This window comes from Eptatretus burgeri, chromosome 4 (genome assembly GCF_056783735.1).
Source record: "Eptatretus burgeri isolate ZD-2024b chromosome 4, Ebu_testis_v1, whole genome shotgun sequence".
Classification (NCBI taxonomy): Eukaryota; Metazoa; Chordata; class Myxini; order Myxiniformes; family Myxinidae; genus Eptatretus; species Eptatretus burgeri.
The window spans coordinates 11507892-11526924 of NC_140964.1; the positions used below are offsets into that span (position 1 = coordinate 11507892).

A 19033-nucleotide genomic window follows, 5' to 3' on the forward strand; every position below is an offset into this window, starting at 1 on the left:
TAATGGCACGCCATGACAGTGTCGGGTCGGGTACGATGGCAGCATTTTGCACCAGAACGTCGACAACTAATTCGTCCACGCAAGAGCCTGCACTCCTGAATCCTGCTGGAGCTGTACAAGCTCTTCCTGTGCTGTATCATCTTCATCAGCAATCGAGTCCAGTGGAGCTGTGAAAGGGTCCCGAACCACAGAAAAGGACTGCACATCCAGCTCGGGGGAAATAGTGCTCAAACTGTTCAATGAGCGACCGAAGGTGACGTGCTATCTCCCCAGAAAGACTGTCGAGCTCAGTATCACTGTACTGGCAGGTCGTTAGATGCTGCACCAGACAGGGGAAAAGGCTGAAGCGCTTAACAGCTGCTTTGTCTGCCAGTAATTTTAGAGTCGCCAGAAATCCACTCATTTTGTCGTGAAAAATCATGAGGTTGGCGTCTTTGCCTTGGAGGGAGCGGTTGAGGACATTGAGATGTTCAAAGATGTCAACGAGATAGCACAGTTCTGACAGCCAAGAGTCCGACTCAAGCAATGCTACCCATGCCGTTTTCCCTTGTGTGCGTAGGAACTCCTTCAGTTCATCTTTGAGCTCGTAAACGTGTGGAAGAAGGTTTCTTCGAGATAACCATCTGACTTGAGTGTAGAATAGTAAATTCTTATGGTCGGCATCCATCTCCTGGCAGAATAGCCTGAATAACCTAGTGTTGAGGGCGCTCGATTTGATGTTATTCACCATTTTTACGACTTCTGAGAGCACGCTCTGCAAGGTTTCTGTCAAAGTACGAGAGGCGAGCACTTCTCGGTGAATCATGCAGTGTACCATGGAGGTCTGAGGAGCCACCTCGAGCAATTTAGCCTTGAATCCAGAACGCACTCCTAACATTGCTGGCGCGCGCCGTCTGTTGTAGAACCGAGCAACTTTCCGAAGTCCAGATCATGGTCACGATAAAACTGCTCCACTTTCCCCAAAATGTCCTCACCTTTGGTGGTGGCCTCCAATGGTTTGATGAGCAGAGGCTCATCGACAAAGTTATCAGCCTTGATGAAGCGGACCCAGACGATGAGTTGCGCATACGATGCGATATCAGTGGACTCGTCCAACTGTATGGCGTGCCACGGCGATTCCTTGATCTTCTGTACGACCTGAGCCGTTCCGTCCAGACTCATATCTTCAATTCTGTGTTGGATGGTGTTGTCAGAGAGGGGTATAACTGCCAGTTTCTTCGCCGCTTCCTCCCCAACCATCAGAGATACCAAGTCCTTTGCACATGGCAGCACGAGTTCTTCCGCAATGGAGTGAGGCTTTTTAGTCTTGGCAACATGGAGCGACACTCGATACGAGGCCTCCACTGCCCGATAATTGGTCTGATGGCATGTACCCTCTCTGTCAAGACGCGTATTCTTGAGTGCAAGAAGTTTCCTCTCAAAGAACGCTCTCTCCTTATCCTGATAAGGCGCATGTTTTGTGGTCAAATGCCTCTGCAACTTATTTTGTTTCATAGACTCCGTAGAAAGCACTTCGAAACAAATCACACACTGAGGCCTCTGTGCCCCACTTTTATCCACCACATAGTAAAATCCAAGGTCCAGAAATTTATCCTGGTAAGAATGTTCGAAATTTGCTGGTGGCCGGTGCTGCCATCACAAATAAGGTCTCGAGTCGTACGTGGAGACGTGAATAGACGTTAATGATAGAGTCAGAGTCTGAGTCTGAGAGGCCGTGGATCAAACCACTAATTTCCTGCCAAAATGAACCGCCCTTCAGCGAGCCCGCGCATCGCCTGGATCCCATTCCAAGTGTCATGTTGCGCCGGTTCCCATACTTTGAACGAACCGTTTATATTACATCCCGTAAAAGCGAACACCGATCGAAAATAGACAATTTTTTTTCGCTGCAAGCGGACGCCCGCGACCCCACGAAATTTGCTCGGCGACCTCACTTGGGGTCGCGCCCCCGGGTTTGAAAAACCAAGTGCTAGCTGATTATATATCTGGAAGTGTCTAGAAATCACTTGCACCATACTTGTCTTTTTACACCATACCAGACTTGTCGTGTCATCATTAGAATGTATGTCTGAGTCTGGGAGGTAGGTGGTTCGAATCCGGCCGAGCCATACTAAAGACATAAAAATGGTACGTGCTGTTTCGTTGCATGATGCTCAGTATTTAAACGAACTCGAAACGCACATTCCCGAACCTTTGCAAGTCATCTCCTCCAAATTTGGTGGAGATCAGGCCAGTCATGTTTTTTTTTCTTTGATTTTCAGATGTGCAGTACATACTGTGGTGAGAAAAAGTTTGTGAACCCTTTAGAATTTTTTGTATTTCTTCATAAATTTAACTTAAAATGTGATCAGATCTTCATCTAAGTCCCTCTCTCTATCGAGTGCAGCCCGTGGCTGCTGGTTGCATCATTGGTTGGGACACGGCTATGCCGCCGATTCAGTGTCCCCCTTACCAGTACACTGGTACTCATTTTGCAAACCTCGGAAGGATGACAGGCTGAGTCAATGACAATGAAGAGCGAGTTCGGGTGGCCCTGCCCCATATGAAAAATGTAAACTTTGTTTGTCACCATCAGAGTCTGGACTTCACCACACAGGTTTGTTTAAGCGCATCACGCCTCTATCAAAAGAGATTTCTGAGGACCTCAGAAAAACAAACAGTTGTCGGATGCTCATCGGAAATTCTACAGGAGAATGTCATGGCATCCGTCCGTGAGCTGAAACAACAGAAAGTGGGGCGTGCAGCAAGACAACGATCCTAAACACACAAGTAAATCTACAACAGAATGACTGAAGCAAGAGATTTTGCATTTTGTAATGGCCAAGTTAAAGTCCAGACCTTAACCTAATTGAAATGTTGTGGCAGAACCTGAAGTGAGCAGTTCATGCAAAAAAAAAGTCCACGAATATCTCTCGAGTTAAAAAAGTTCTGTAAAGAGTAGGAATGTAAAGGAGGAATTCCTCCAAGCCAATATGCAGGAGTGATCAAGAGTTATAGGAAACGCTTGGTTGAAGTCATTGCTGCTCAAGGTGTCACCAGTTACTGAATGGAGAGGTTCACATAGTTTTTTTGACAAATAAATTGAATGTTGGATCATTTTGTTCAATAAATAAATAAATGAAAAAGTAGATTGTGTGTGTGTGTGTGTGTGTGTGTGTGTGTGTGTGTGTGTGTGTGTGTGTGTGTGTGTGTGTGTGTGTGTGTGTGTGTGTGTGTGTGTGTGTTATTTGTTTTATCAGGTTCTCTTTATCTATCTATTATTAGAACTTAGATGAAGATATCATCTTGAAACATTACTTCTTGATAAAGATATAAATTATTTTGTGATGAACTTGTGTATACGTCATGACAATAAATGGATGCAAAAACAAAAACAACAAAAAAAAAACGATGAAGATCTGATCACATTTTAGGTCAAAATTTATGTATAAACACCAAAAATTCGAAAAGGTTCACAAACTTTTTCTCACCACTGGACAATCAGAGAATTGCCGTATTTAATACGGTAGGGTAGAGCAGGGACAAACAACCATAGGTTGGCAATACCGGTAGAGGCTTTGACAGGCCGAATGGCCTCCTCCCGTGTCGAAGTTCTTCGAAAGGGAACTCTTATTTATTTATTTATTTATTTACAAGGTTTGAAGACAAACTTTTACACACATCAACTTTGAGAATAAACATCTTCTCAACAAACATTACATGATCATACATTCCATATTTTCCGGTGTATAATTCACACTATTTTTATCGGCAAAAAAAGGTAAAATTTGGGGTTTGCGGTTAATACGCGGGTGTAGAGAAAAAAAAAAAATCAGTCTTAATAACGATCAATGCTGAATTTCAATTACATAACCAAATGACCACTTTTGTAGCGGTCATAACTGTTGTTAAGCTAAATTTCACCGTTTAAATCTTGAAAATCGGTTCAAGTTGAGAGTCTGTAGAGCGTTTTATTAACTTTGTCCGGAAATTAAATAAATAAATACAACCCGGAGACGCCCAGAGTTTAAGCGCGTGGAGTGTACATAGAGCTCATGGCTCTGAAAACGCCATTAATGACACAAATGAAGAACACCTGGAACAGCGAGAGCGTCCCTCACGTTAAGCCATGCACCGAACCTCTCATAACTCACTCTGAGCTCGACCCCTTTTTGTTCCATCTCCGTTAGAGAGAAAACACACCAGTTACATTCGGCGAGCAAACGGATGCTATCCGGTCTGGAAGGAAAGGACCGCTGCAAGTCTAATAACGGATCACCCACCTCAAATAAGCTTGCGTGCAATGCGACAATCAACACTACCGGTCACGAGAAGGATCGATTCACCGTCATACTCACCTGCACCATAGACGTTGACAAGCTTCCCGCGTTTGTCGTGTTGAAGAAGAAGACAATGCCCAAAGACAAGTTTCCAGCTGGCATCATGATTTGTGCGCGACAGAAGGGGAGTATAGACGAGGGGCTGGTCCAGGACTGGGTGCACATGGTCTGGAGTAGTAGGCCGGATGGCGGTCTCTCCTGCCGACGGAGCATGCTAGGCCTGGATGCATTCATTTGTCACAAGACCGCCAACACCAAAGCGCTGCTCTGTCGGACCAACACCGATCTCATCATCATCCCAGTCAGAATGGCATTGCTCCTGCAGCCCCTCGATGTGTCCATCAACAAGCCGTTTAAGGACGGGCTACATCACTGCTGGTCCAACAAGATAATGAGTCTGGAGAATACCTACACCAAGAGTGGGAGGATGAGAAAGGTCGACCTTCTGGATCATCTAGGTGTGGGAGGAGATACCGTCGGACATCATCAAGTGAGCATTTCTGAAATGCTCCATCTCCAACAACATCGACGGCACAGAGGACGACATCATCTTGGAGGGCGAGGCTGCAAATGACGGTGACAGCGACGGGGACTTGCTCTACTCTGATTCTGATAAGGAGTTACGTGCCGTCTTCGATGACGAAAGCAATGACGAGGATTTCCTCCATTTTAGCCGAAAAGCTTCATCAAACCCAAACAGTCCTTGTTAGGGCCACAAATCTACAAGAAATATGTATGATACCGGTATGAATCGCTTTTCTTCCTTTTTCTAGTAACAAAAAAAAAAAATTCCTCTTTATAATATTTTAGAAAAAAGAAAGAAAAATAAAAACTTCTTGGTATCCTCTCCTCTCTCTTCAACTTCTTGAAAATGAGAATAATACCGTTTAGTCCAGTCAATGTCGCAAATTTGAGGGGGTAACCCACTACTAATTGCAAAAGAATCATTTCCACTGCAGTGCATTTCAGTAAGACCCCCTAATCACCATACTAAAAGTCCTAAAAAAATCCTAGCATGAGAAAGTAGTGTAATTTGCATAATATGAAAATTAGCTTCCGCCATAAGAGAAAATTCATATTTTCACTATAACTTTGCATCTAAGTACTGCATCCGATTGAACCGTAACCCTAACCCTAACTTGTATTGTTTCTGCTCTGTTATTTCATGAATTACAGATAGCTATGGCTGAGTGTGTTTTCTGCGAGAAGAGTTTAGAAGATGGTCAGGATACTGCAACCCGACGAGAAAAGGGGAGCGAGAGTATCAACATGGCCAGTGAGCAGCAAGGAAGTAGTATAAGAACTCATAAAGGTCAGCGAGTACACACAGAATGCCGACGGGTTTTCACTCATCCACAGACGATTGCAAAGGCACAGGAAAAAGTAACTGAACAAGATCAGCCCTCACCGTGTATCCTTCGTTCAGAAACGCCAACGTTCAGTTTGGACAAGCACTGTTTGTTTTGCGGTGAACCAGCTACTTACAATGAGAAAAAGCGTGATGGCGTGGATGTCTATCCTGCAAGAACCACATCATTCCAAAATATTGTCTTGCATTCATGTGCAGAAAGGAAAGATGAATGGTCTACGTTAGTTTCAGGCAGAATTGCATATGCTCATGACCTAATCGCAGCCGATGCAGTTTACCATCAAAGCTGTAATGTCAAATTCAGGACTGGGAAGCAGGTTCCACAGCAACATTCCTCTGGACTAGGTAGTGTTGCAAAGAAACAAAGGCTTGGCAGACCCAAACAAGCAGAAAGATATGAAGCATTCCTGTTGGTTGCAAAGTACCTGGAGGAAAATGATGATGAACAGATTACAATAACAGACTTGATTGAGAAAATGGAGACAGGTCTTTTGGGTTCAGAGGTTGCAGCTTATGGCTTTACACATATGAAGAGTAAACTCATGGAACATTTTGGTGACAATATCATAATAACCGAGCTGAATGGGAAGCCAAATGTTGTATCTTTTAGACGAACAGCAGCAAATATTCTCCATGACTTTTACAAGGAACAGAAGAAAGAGGACCCCAATATTGAGAAAATACGAATGATAAACACAGTTGCCAAGCTCATCAAGAGTGACATAAAGGCAGTTGACTCTTCTAATGATGTATATCCAACCAGAGAACAGATATCATCAACAGAAGCAGCTGTGCAGTTCATTCCACAGTCACTACTGATGTTGTTGCAAGGTTTGTTCATTGGCAAAAAACCTGATCTGAAGTTAGCATCAATTGGACAAGCTATAATGCAAGCAACACGGCCAAGAGTCATTATAGCCCCATTGCAATTTGGACTAGCAACTGAAATGCATCATCATTTTTCATCACGGTTCATCGTAGATACTCTTCATAAACACGGCTACAGTTGTTCCTATTCTGAAGTGCGGAAGTTCGAGAAAAGTGCCGCTCTTACACAAGGGGCAGAGTTGCCTGAGCCTGAATCTGGAGAGTTCATTCAGCATGTTGGTGACAATGTTGATCACAATACAAGAACTCTTGATGGCTTTGGAACATTCCATGGAATGAGGATTATTTCCACTTTCGCACCAGGAAAGCTGCTTAGTAAACAGGTACCTAGAGTATCAGCGACAACGGATGACATCGTAAAAGTGGGAAGGATCAACATCAAAACTTTCAAATCTCAGCACACAGGACGTAACCCATTGACATACAAAGAACTGCAGGCAATGGAAGTGCACGATCCAACGTATCACATCGATCTTCTGTGGGAAGTGGCATTTGTCCTTCGTCCTAAGAGGCCAGCTTGGTCAGGTACGATGTAGACACATCTCCCCGCTGCACCAGAGAAGTTGACCAAGATATGCAGGTGTAACTGCAACACCGGGTGTAGCACCAGCAGATGCACCTGCAAGCGTATTCCCATTGACTGTACATGGATGCGTGGGGTGTGTAAAGGTGTAAGTTGCGCTAATTCATCTCGGGTGGAGATAGATGACAGCAGCGATACTGATTGATATGTTACCTGAAAATTCATTAAGAACACTAACCACATTACCGATTAGCAGTGAAAACCTGTGTTTAATGTATCTTATCATCTCGATTGGGTGTCACCACTTTAAGTATTTCAGGTATTGCTTGTTGCTGCTTTAGTTAATTTTTCATACTTGCTTTTATAAGATTTTATTGTTTGTATCAGGCACATTGATGCAAAATTATCTGGCAATTTTGATTTTCTCTAATTGCTAATATGCATATTTTATGCAAGTTATATTCATAATATGGGTTTGGAAACTTGTTCCTTATATGGAAAATAGTAAAAATTAGAAATTTCTCCAATTCCTGAAACTAATTTGCATAATATGCAAATTATATTCAAAATATTAATTTGCAAATGTGCCTATCATGTTCATTGACCTTGAAAACATGTGTTTGGACACTTGATTTGCTTCAATTGGGTACTTAGATGCAAAGTTATAGCAAAAATATTAATTTTCTCTTATGGTGGAAGCTAATTTTCATATTATGCAAATTACACTACTTTCCCATGCTAGGATATTTTAGGACTTTTAGTATGGTGATTAGGGGGTCTTACTGAAATGCACTGCAGTGGAAAAGATTCTTTTGCAATTAGTGGTGGGTGAAGATACTAAAATTTGACTGGACTATTGGACGACATGGGAGTAAGCAATGTTGATACCTCCGTCGCTGTGTTCCATACAAAGTTAATGTACAAACGTATTTAGATCTCGATCAGAAAATGAAATGATCAATCCATTCATTTCTTTTGAGGGTGAAAAATAAGGGTGTGGCGCTTGTAGCAAGGTATTATGTACACATTTAGGACACGGGGGACCAAAAAACGAGTCATATGAAAGAGGTCAAGGTCATATGAAATTAACAAATTTATCAAATTGATCAGTGTTCATTCAGGTCATAAATAAATATATATATATATATATATATATATATATATATATATATATATATATATATATATATATATATGCACATAAACTTAACCATAGAAATACATGCTGTGATGAACCAAACTAACATCTTAGGATTAAAAGTGCAGATTTCTTTAAAACTTTACGTACTTCCTAACGACCTTTGATGTTCTGTATACTGAACACAAACTGGCCTTTGGTATTGATTTTTATATCATAGGGCCATCTTGGTAAACCTATTCTATGGTTATAAAATCAAGCTTTTAGCTACCAGTAATTTTGTAGCAGCTTGGTAAATGCAATTTGTTACGTACTTCCTAACATTTTTGACCCAATCATGGAAGTGAACCTAAAAACTGGTATGTAGCGATGATCCATGTTGAAACTTACCATTTTAAATCAGCAGTTTATGCAGAAGTAAATTGCTATTTAAGATGTTCTATCAGATTCATTTCAAATTTCTGGAATAACATTTTGTAAGCTTCACTATGACTGGGGGAAATTTTACACATTTGAAGGTGCCAAGATATGCACAAGGTCATAAGAAATGTACTGTTTCGAGGAATTGTTCTATTCTTATGTATAATGATATATATCAAACAAAAAAAATGCATTTTCAACCATTTTGGACAACATATACAATCATACATGTAACCCATTTCTAAAAAATGAGCTATAAAAATGGAAAAAATAGCCTGTGTTTGGATAAAATACATGCTTTGTAAGGCCTAAGTCACATTTGCCACGGAGGCCATGGGGTCTCCAAAATCTACGGCCACTAGCAATTATACGGCGGCCGCAGTATTTCCACGGTCACACAATGTAGCAGTCACAGATGTTTTTATTTTTCGGGGAGCCGCACGGCGTATTTAGAAATTGTGGAGACCGAAAACGTGGGGTTGCCGTATGGTCTTTGATTTGAGGTCGCACGGTGACCTTAAGGGGGCCCTGCGGCGGCCATATAATTTTCAAGGCAGACGCAAGGTAGCCTCAAGGTGCCCGCAAGGCGACCGCAGAGGGGCCCTAAGGCGAATGTGCGGCCAGACGGATGGTAACGAGTGGGTCCTTTTTTTTTTTTTAGCAGTTTTTTTTTTTTTCGGCTTGTCGAATTGCTACGGCGAACGTAGAAATGAAAAAAAGTTATAACTCCGCGTTATAATTCCATGGCGACGCCTACGGCCTGTAAAAGATAGCCAAACGGCGTAGGGCCACCCTGAGGCGACCGAAGAAACTCTTCGGTCGCCGCACGTTTCTGTCAATTCAGAGGGCGTACGGCCGCCGTATCCTCGCCGTAGACCAAATGTGACTTAGGCCTAAGCAACTATATCCATAGGACCCATAGCAAAGTATACATTTTCTGAAAGCACAGACACTTGGGCATTATATAACATTAAGATTGTTTATCTTATTAAAACTGGTTAAAATTTCTAAGCTTTCTCCTCATTTAGGACCACAGTGTACACAATACCATGCTACAAGCCGTGGTTAATACACGGCCACAGTTTACACACCGGAAAATACGGTAATAAACAATATGTTCCGCATGGAATTTCAGACATACCAAGCATGAACCTCACACTGTACCAATAACAAATAAATTTGTGACAACACTTGACAAGAAAACAAAACTAAGCAAGATAAATGTGACCGATTTCAACGGAGTGTTCAAACTCTGAAACTTTGCGAAACCCTTTACATTTGCATCTCACCCAGGGGGTCTTGCCTCTGGAAGGGCACGATCCAGCGGAATACGCTCGTTTGCCAAAACGTTGAAGGAACCTTCAGTCCAACGGCGTTTGCTCTCCTCCAGCTCAGCAGGTGAAAGGTTCACGGCGTTTCCAAACTGCCCCGGTGCCAAGGGGTCCCGAGGATTCTGTGTTACATCCAGAAGCTGCACCGGGCGGGTGGTATTGCCACGTGACATTGCGTTTACTCGAACCTGGGGCATTGACTCAGTTTTGTTTCTTTGGACTGTATGGAGCCTTGTGGTTATATTCAGGCTTTGGCCGACTGCAACCTTCTGGGGGACAAGAGGCTTCACATTTTTGATCGACTGGTTTGATTCCACTTTCCATTTGCCTGAAGGGCTCGACAGATTTGAGGGTTTGAAACTTTTCAATTGCAATGGAATTGTACTCTTTACCTGCGGTATTTTTCCATCAACTTTCTCCAAAATCCTAGCTTTCGATACAGTGCTGTTCATTCCAGTTTTCAAATCACGATGGGCTTTTTCATCACTGCCACTAATATTTGCATTAACTTTTACCACCTTAGCAATTGGATTTGTCTTGGCAATACTCGTCGTCGTCCACTTTTCTCGAATCATTTTTTGAACCGGAGCCTCGTCAGAAATCAAACTCCGAAGGCCAGTCGCTACATTTGGCGGGAATTTTGGAGAGGTTGTGCTCAGACTTCTTTGGTCTGTTGCGTTTGCGATTTTCCCCTCCCGCCGTTCTGTAGATTTAACCTTCGCATCACGTCCTCCATCTTTGATCAAAATTTTCTGAACTTCATGTCCGTTTGGTCCAATGCCTTGAAAAGCGTGTGCGTTAACATTATGAATCAAATGATCTTGGTTTTTTGCCGTTTGTTTTTGAACGACCCGGTAAGAATGAGTCGATGTCTTGACTTGATCAGGAGCCTTAACTTTATCATGCATTCTAACTACAGGCTGAAATGTCTTTTTCTGAAAGTCGGACTGGATGACAGCAGAAGACAACTTGTGGGTCTCTGCCAGTAACTTATCTGTCACAGCGATTTGACGTGCTCCTGCTTGATGCATTTGTGTATTATTGTCAAACCTCACCAAACCCAATTTATTGGCTAATTGTACTGGATAAATGTTACGTGGGTGCATAGATTGCCGTCTCAAAGCCCCTCTAAGTCCGACTATTTTCACAGTGCTCTCTTTGGAAAAAGAGCGAAGGGCGAGCAAGTTGAAGGCGATCCATAAAATAGACACTCCTGCCACAATGGCAAGCACACGTCCACTCCCACGGAAAATTCGCCGCAGAAGCCCCAGCACTTGCATATTGACCTGCAATTAGGAAAGAAATAGTCAAATGAGAAAAGTTGAAAGCAGGTGTACATCTACATTTATTTATTTATTTTAAAATCTTTCATAAAGATTACAGAAACAATGGAAATATTTTCTCAATATATTGAAGCATTTCAATTAATTTAGGAGCAATTTACTTTTGGGGAGACTTCAATGATAAAATGCTGTAATGTGACTGGATAGCACAGGGGCTGTGGCTCCCAGAGTGACTGAATGGTGATCGGTAGAATTGAACCACAGGCACGAATAACCACGCGGCCCAATTCACACAGTCATTAACAGTTGTTGTTACCTGATGGCATCTTCCCACCAATCGACAAATAAAGATGGCAACCAAACTCAATAACACCCCAATCCATCCATCCATTGGGACCATACTGTGTGCAGAGCGTTGGTGCTGCCTAAGCAGTCTCCTTGGCTATTGGGCACAATCCTGGATGGGTCACCACTCCGACGCAGGATACCAGCATGCAGGCAGTCATTTTGCCGACCTCGGAAGGATAGCAGGCAGAGTCAGCCCCACCTGGTATTAATTCAATAGCTGAGCGGGATTTGAACTCAGGATCCTCAGATCCCAAGCCCACCACCCTAACCATTAAGCCAACACCAGGCATACACACCAATAATAATTTGATCGAGGTGTTGACAATGAATTTACACACTACTAAAGAGTGCATATGAGGCACGAATCCTGATCAAAGCCTCAAAGGAGCATGAACACAAAACACGTACTTATTCAATATAAACAAACTATCCCCACTATAGCCGCAGATCCTTTTACAATGGCGAGATGAAGTTGGGAAAGGAGGAGGTGCAAAAAATAACAATTTCGGATTGATGGGTCAGGAATTGAGGGAATAAAGAACACTGATTTTATTGAGTTTGCGATCGTCGGAGAGCCCATTCGACGCCTGTGCCGAGGTAACTCTCGCACCGCCGATGCTGGTTCTGTTCGGCTCGGCTGACGCTCGTCCCAACGGACACAAGGAACACGAGGAAATTAGACAAAGGTGGCGACCATTCAGCCCATCATGTCTGCACCACATCAATTTATCAATACAGGATCAAAATAAGAAAATGCTAAATGTTAGGTGTGTTTTTGGTAGTTTTTGTATTTTAAAAAAAATGTTAAAAAAAATTTTTAGTGTAAAATTTGTTTTCGGGATTTTGCAGGTATCGTGCTCTGCAAGACGTCTTTCTTGGTTGTTTGTTTGTCTGTCTGTGAGCAGGATATCTCAAAAAGTTATGGATCGATTCCTACGAAACTTGGTGGACAGTTTGGGTGTGTGACAAGGACAAATCGATTCGATTTTGAAGATCCAGATGCTGGAATTTTTCCAAGTCATTCTTCGTCATGCAAAGTAAGGGCCAAACAACGATATGTAGCAAGATATTTAAAAAAAAAAAAAAGGTATGGATGTATTCGGATGAAACTTGGTTGACAGGTTGGCATGTGACAAGGACAAATTTATTCAATTTTGGTGAAGATCTGGATCTGGATGTGGATACAGTCCTAGTTAACTATGTGTTTTGACAGCATAAAAAAACTCAGACAAAAAAGCTGAGTAATTCATTTAAATACTGTGCAAATTATTTTTTTTACCTGTGTCATCAATTACTCAGCACATTGCAACCAATTTCCTACTCTTTATTTATTATTTTTTTTTAAAGGCACTGCATGATTTTTAACATCCTCCAGCGAATGCCAACAGACAGGACAGCCAGCTTAACATACCCTCCAAAGGATGGTGCACTCAAGAGGAACACCATGTGAAGCTCTATAATGATAGTTTATGGTGTTAAATCCAGACTACACAGCTCAAAGTTGAACACTACTCCTGAGCAATCCTATCAGTCCAGAGAGCACCGTTATCTGATCATTTATTTGTTGACCCAGATGTGATTTATGTAGAAGCACATGACACATGACATGATTTATGTACATGAGTGTGAAATCAATGTGTAAATAAAGTGAAAAGTAAAGTTGAAATGTCTCAAACTTCTTCCATTTGCAAGACGAGAACGGCACTCAGTGGAGCGCATACCTCCGGCAGGCTCAACAGTTGGTGGTGGTCGTATGGCAGCTTAGCTGCCGGGGTAGCTTTCATTTCTTGAAGCGTGACTGCGTCGCTGATGCAGTGCCCCTCTACCAGTACACACACTGGCACTGGTACTCATTTCGCTGACCTCGGAAGGATGACAGGCTGAGTCAACCCCCTGGTGTTTTAATTTAGCGGTCGACTGGGATTGAACTCAGGACTCTAGGATCCCAAGCCGCCACCCTAACCACTGAGCCAACACCAGGCGAGCTGAACAGTTTACGTTTTGTATCCACTGATAGGCCTGATCAGGATCCGGAACTTAATCAAAATCTAATAGTCTTGTTCTTGTCACCTAAACAACTCATCCACCAAGTTTTGTTATAACCCATCCACAACTTTTTGAAATATACTCCATTTAGTTTTTGACCCCATCTCAATTATGAGGAATCATTTGTGAAAATTAAAAAAAATTATCCGATCCGGATCTGGATCCACATCTTCACCAAAATGTAATTAGTCCTTGTCACACGCCCAACCTGTCCAACAAGTTTCATCCGAATCCGTCACAACTTTTTGAGATATCGTGCTCTCCCTCTCATTTTTGGCCCGATCTCTCAATGGTGAAGAATCACTTTAAAATTCTAGTCGTTGGATCCGGACCCGGATCTTCAACAAAATCTAATCAGTTCATCCTTGTCACACACAGAACATTGTCCACAATTTCATCCGGATCCGTCCATAACTTTTGGAGATATCCTGTATACAAACAGACAGAAAGGGGTGCAAGCGTATCCTCCTTCACCTTTGGTGGCGGAGGTAATTATTGGATTTCAAAACAGACCAAGCTGTTCTCAGGAGAACTAAAAAATCATTACAACCTTGTTGGGAAAGTACATATATATTGTTATGGATCTGGGGTTTGAGTTCGACCATGAGGGGAAGCACTCGGATTCCTTCCGAACACCCGGTCCTGAGGACGCCAGGCATAGATATAACTCCCACGTGCCGGGGAGTTGCTCAGCAACCACAAACACCGATTTGTACTGCCAACCCTGGCAGGGTTGCACTACTTCGCGTGATACTGTTTCCGGTGGATTGACCGTACCAAGCGAGTTTTGTGCCCTCTCGATGCGGACTTGCGTGAACATGACACGTATCAGGTGCAGCTGAGTGGAGCTTCCAAGTACGCATCGGCTAATAAGAGCATATTAGTGGGGCAGAACTTCCCGGATAACCTGTGTGCGGACTACTCTGGCCAAATACAGGAAAAGACGGGACGAACTGGGTACATTCACAATACAAGCAATTTATTTATAAAGTGAGGGTGAGGAAAGGCATGTGGAACAATAAAAGTTTTTTTTTTTTTTTTACAAAGCAATGTGTACAGCAGGGAAAAGTAAGGATTTGTGGGATGCGGCAAAAGAAATCCAAGTATTTACAAAAGAGGACACAGTGCAGAGCTAACCTGATACACCGACCTTACGCATTCTTAACTTTACACGAACACAACAGGCACCATCAGACACACACCCGAGGAACATGGAATTGCAAGAAAGACAGAGACAGCTTGAGGTGATTGTGACATCTAGATACCTAGCACAGCCAACGGACCAGCACAATCCCAATCATTTAGGAAGGGGAAGGGAGGAAGAAAATTGGGGGTGTCTACGGTGCATGATTGGTGGAGATGCGATGAAGTGTGTGGTGATGAGCCAATGAGGTGGAGAGGAAGGTGTAAAGATGTGACAGGGTTTTTCAGGGACAAAGGAAAGAACGTGTTAGAGGAATGGACTTAACGTGACTGTAAAGAGGTCTGTATGTTTAATTGCTTAACGGACTCGGGTAGTGCTCTGTCTGGTGTCTTGCCCTCCATTCCACTTCTCCGTGACTCTAAGAACAAGAAAGGCTGGGCTAGATGCGAGAAGGGCGGGCAAGCGGGCAGTGGGCAGGCCAGCCGAGAAAAGAAGAGAAGAAGACAGTGGGTCAGATCAGAGCTCTCTTTTATAATATCCCAGCGGGGGGCGATGCTTGAGAGCAGAACAGGTGGAGTGATGGGTGTTTCCCCATGCCCTCATTGGCGTGTGGACTCAACCATATTGTTTGCCCCACCCCAGTGAGGATTTGGCACCATAATCACCCCCTCTTTGTTCTGCGCTTCATAATGCAAAGGAGCTCCGAGATTAACACGGGGTGATCGCGTGCCCTGGCCACGGGCTCGCCTCCTTTTCCCTGCTGGTCATTAATGATGACTGTGGTTGAGTGATGGCAGCAGTGGTGTAGCGCAGTGGTTGCAGTGTGGCGAGTTCATGATGGTGATGGCGGTCGTCGAGGTTGTGGCGTCAATGGTGAGTGTAGGTGAGCTTGAGTTGTGGTCTGATGTCATGCGGAATTTTGGGAAGGTGTTGTGGTGGTTGCAGGAATGTTGCAGCATTGGGGTTCGAGTATGGCGACGGTCTGAGGTGAGCATGAGGTTTGAATGGGAAATGGCACGAGTCTGCAAATGAACTGCCTGTTGCCGTGATCTCCATGCTTACATAGAGCAAAGGAGGTCATGTGTGAAATAAAGTAAAATAAAAGAGACAAGAGAATAAGGAATGAGAAATAAAACCTACTAATAAGCCCTCACAATGCATTTTATCTCTCCAACCCACTAAACATGAGGGAAGGGCTATCTAAAACAGATACGAATGAAATAACTATCTTGGAACCGCTATACTTTGTCTGCCATTGCCAAGGAAGAGTGCCAGTCTCACAGTACTGCAACAACATGTTATATATATATATATACACATACACATACACATACACATACACACATACACACATACACACATACACACACACACACACACACACACACATACACACATACACACATACACACACACACACACACACACACACACACACACACACACACACACACACACACACACACACACACCGGGCGTAGTGGCGTGCGCCTGTAATCCGGCTACTCGGAGGCTTGGGTTGGAGGATCGCTTGAGGACGGGAGCTCTGCACTGGGCCGCGCTATGAGAGGGTGTAGGGCAGCCCGGAATCATGGCGAAACCCAATCCTTATCCCTGTGTCGTAAGAGGCGACCAGGGTTGCGTCAGGAAGGGCATCCGGCGTAAAACCTGTGCCAAATCAGTATGCGGATCATAACGGATGATCCGCTGTGGCAACTCCTAACGGGAGCAGCCGAAAGACGAACAACAACAACAACAACATATATATATATATATATATATATATATATATATATATATATATATATATATATATATATATATATATATATATATATATATATATATATATAGTCATGGGCCGCTTAACGACGGGGATACGTTCTGAGAAATGCGTCATTAAGCGATTTCGTCATTGTGCGAACATCATAGAGTGTACGTACACAAGCCGAGATGGTATAGCCTACTAAAAACCGAGGCTATATGGTATAGCCCATTGCTCCGAGCATGTTACTGTATTGAATACTGTCGGCAATTGCAACACAATGGTAAGTATTTGCGTATCTAAACATAGAAAAGTTACAGTAACAAGTTCAAATGAGCTAAGATTCTCGTCCTCTTAATGATGATGTCATATAAACGAATATGACATCATCGTGATGTATCAGGTTTGTGATAAATTATCTGTGCTAATGCACGGCTTGATTCCTGCAAAGAAAATTCAAGCAGCTTGCAGAGTTTTGGAGATAATGGTATAGGCGATTTCCATTAGCGGCGATATTATGTCAACTTTTTTTCTGGGAGAAATTTTCAAAATCGGAGATGGTTACTGTCTGCGCAGGGTATTTTTACATATATATGCCAAGTTTCAGGAAGTTTCGATGAAAACTGTAGGCTGTGAAACAACAAGCTCAAATGAGCTAAGATCATCGCCCTCTTAATGATGACGTCACAAAAACGAATATGACATCATTGTGACGTATCAGGTTTGTGATAAATTATCTGTGCTAATGCCTGGCTTAATTCCCACAAATTCCCTGTGTGGTTGTTTGAAAGTTTTTTTTTTTTGGTTTGCATGTATGGCCACGCACGTACGGGCACGCGAGAGTGAAGGAACGGCCTGTGTCATTGTTTCTGGCTCGCGGTTCGAAAGTTTTTTTTGGTTGTTTTTATTTTTTTTTTGCACGTGTGGCCACGCACGTTCAGGCACGTACTAGTATATATAATGTGTACATATATATATATATATATCTTCTTCTTTCGGCTGCTCCCGTTCGGGGTCACCACAGCGGATCATCCGTATGATCCGCATAGTGATTTGGCACATGTTTTTACGCCGGATGCCCTTCCTGACACAACCCTGGTCGCCTCTTACGACACAGGGATATGGTACACCTATTTTAACCGGGGTATACACTGGCCCAGTGCACTGGTACTCATTTCGCCGACCTCGGAAGGATGACAGGCTGAGTCAACCCCCTGGGGTATTAATTCAGTGGCCCAACGGGGCTTGAACTCAGGACCTTTTGGATCCCCAGCCGCTGCCCTAACCACTGCGCCAACACACCAGGCTCATATATATATATATATGTATATATATATATATATATATATATATATATATATATATATATATATATATATATATATATATATATATATATATATATATAGTTATGGTTCTCGCAACCGTATGCATACAACATACAGTTGTCCCGAGTCAGTTATTTCAGTAATATAGTGTAGTTAGGTCCCTACCTTTTGTCTAATGGGAAGACGAGGGAGTGTGTTGCCATGAGCTACAGTTAGGATTAATAAATCATTTTTTCCCTTTTATTTTATTAAATAATTTCCCCCTCCATTCCACTTCCCACTCTTCCTCATTTATTTTCTGAGGTGAATTGCCTCGCACTCTCGTCTCGCTTACCATAGCGTACCACCGACTACCCACTGTATCCGGAGTCTCATTTTCTGAGGCAAAATCCCGAAGTTCGCTATGAAAGCCGCATCGGCTTCCACCTTTCCAAACCGAGACACGCGTGGCGTGGGCGGGCCAGACTAGCGTCTGGCCAAAACCCCGTTCAGAAAGGCAGACCACATGAAGGCCCAGTCCAATCGGGATGCTCGGATCGGACGATGACATCGGTTTCGCCACGGCTCCTCCCCGAGCTCCAGGCTGTATAAAGCACGGACCTCCGTGTGGGAAGTGGTCGTTGTTGTTGGAATTGTGAAGAAGTTGGGGAGGTTGAAGAGAATTGCGAGTTGTTGTGAAAGTGTTCCGGCTGCTTGGCTCTGCCTACGTCTCGCCTCGACGGCCCGTCTACTGTGCGCGCCCACACGACCCTGACCAAACCTCTAATCTGGTCCTGCCTACTGCTCATCTCTCGCCTCTTTGAACTCCGCCAGACACGATTACCACACGTGCGGCTGTGGACCGAACTGCACAGCTTTTGTCGGGTGCCGCACCACGGAGCATCCCTTCCCCCGAAACGCTCAGGTACCAAAAACTGTGACCTCAACTCTCTCCCTCCCTGGGTGCGAAAGGTCCCTTTTCTTTTCATTGGTTTAATTTTGTCCAAGTGTATGTCCGAGTGTGTTGGCGGCCTGTCCGTTAGATAAGCCTGTGTAAGATGTTCATTGTTGTAATTATTGCTTTTATTAATCTCGCGTCAAGTCTGCACTGTGTCCGCTTTTGTAAGTTGCTTGTAAAATTTCCGCACCACA

At 43.3% G+C, this 19033-nt stretch overlaps 2 protein-coding genes and 1 pseudogene across 2 annotated transcripts in view; 2 read left to right on the top strand and 1 right to left on the bottom strand.

Annotated features, from left to right (window-relative positions):
* The window catches only part of LOC147027480 (polypeptide N-acetylgalactosaminyltransferase 5-like), a 59205-nt gene that overhangs the window by 35303 nt on the left and 4869 nt on the right, over positions 1–19033 (bottom strand). The window contains exon 2 of the mRNA XM_085876940.1: positions 9947–11274. Within this exon, the coding sequence (XP_085733066.1) occupies positions 9947–11268 (1322 nt within the window). The 5' untranslated portion in view covers positions 11269–11274. The remainder of the gene's footprint in view (positions 1–9946; positions 11275–19033) is intronic.
* Positions 5487–7112, top strand: LOC147027481 (uncharacterized). The gene has a single exon (XM_085880235.1). It carries the CDS (start codon positions 5502–5504, stop codon positions 7110–7112), a length of 1611 nt encoding a protein of 536 aa, XP_085736361.1. The 5' UTR covers positions 5487–5501.
* LOC147027482 (signal recognition particle RNA) lies at positions 16280–16420 on the top strand (annotated as a pseudogene).

Coding starts and splice junctions, on each gene's coding strand:
- LOC147027481 (XM_085880235.1), top strand. CDS start 5,502: ATGGCTGAGTGTGTTTTCTGCGAGAAGAGTTTAGAAGATGGTCAGGAT.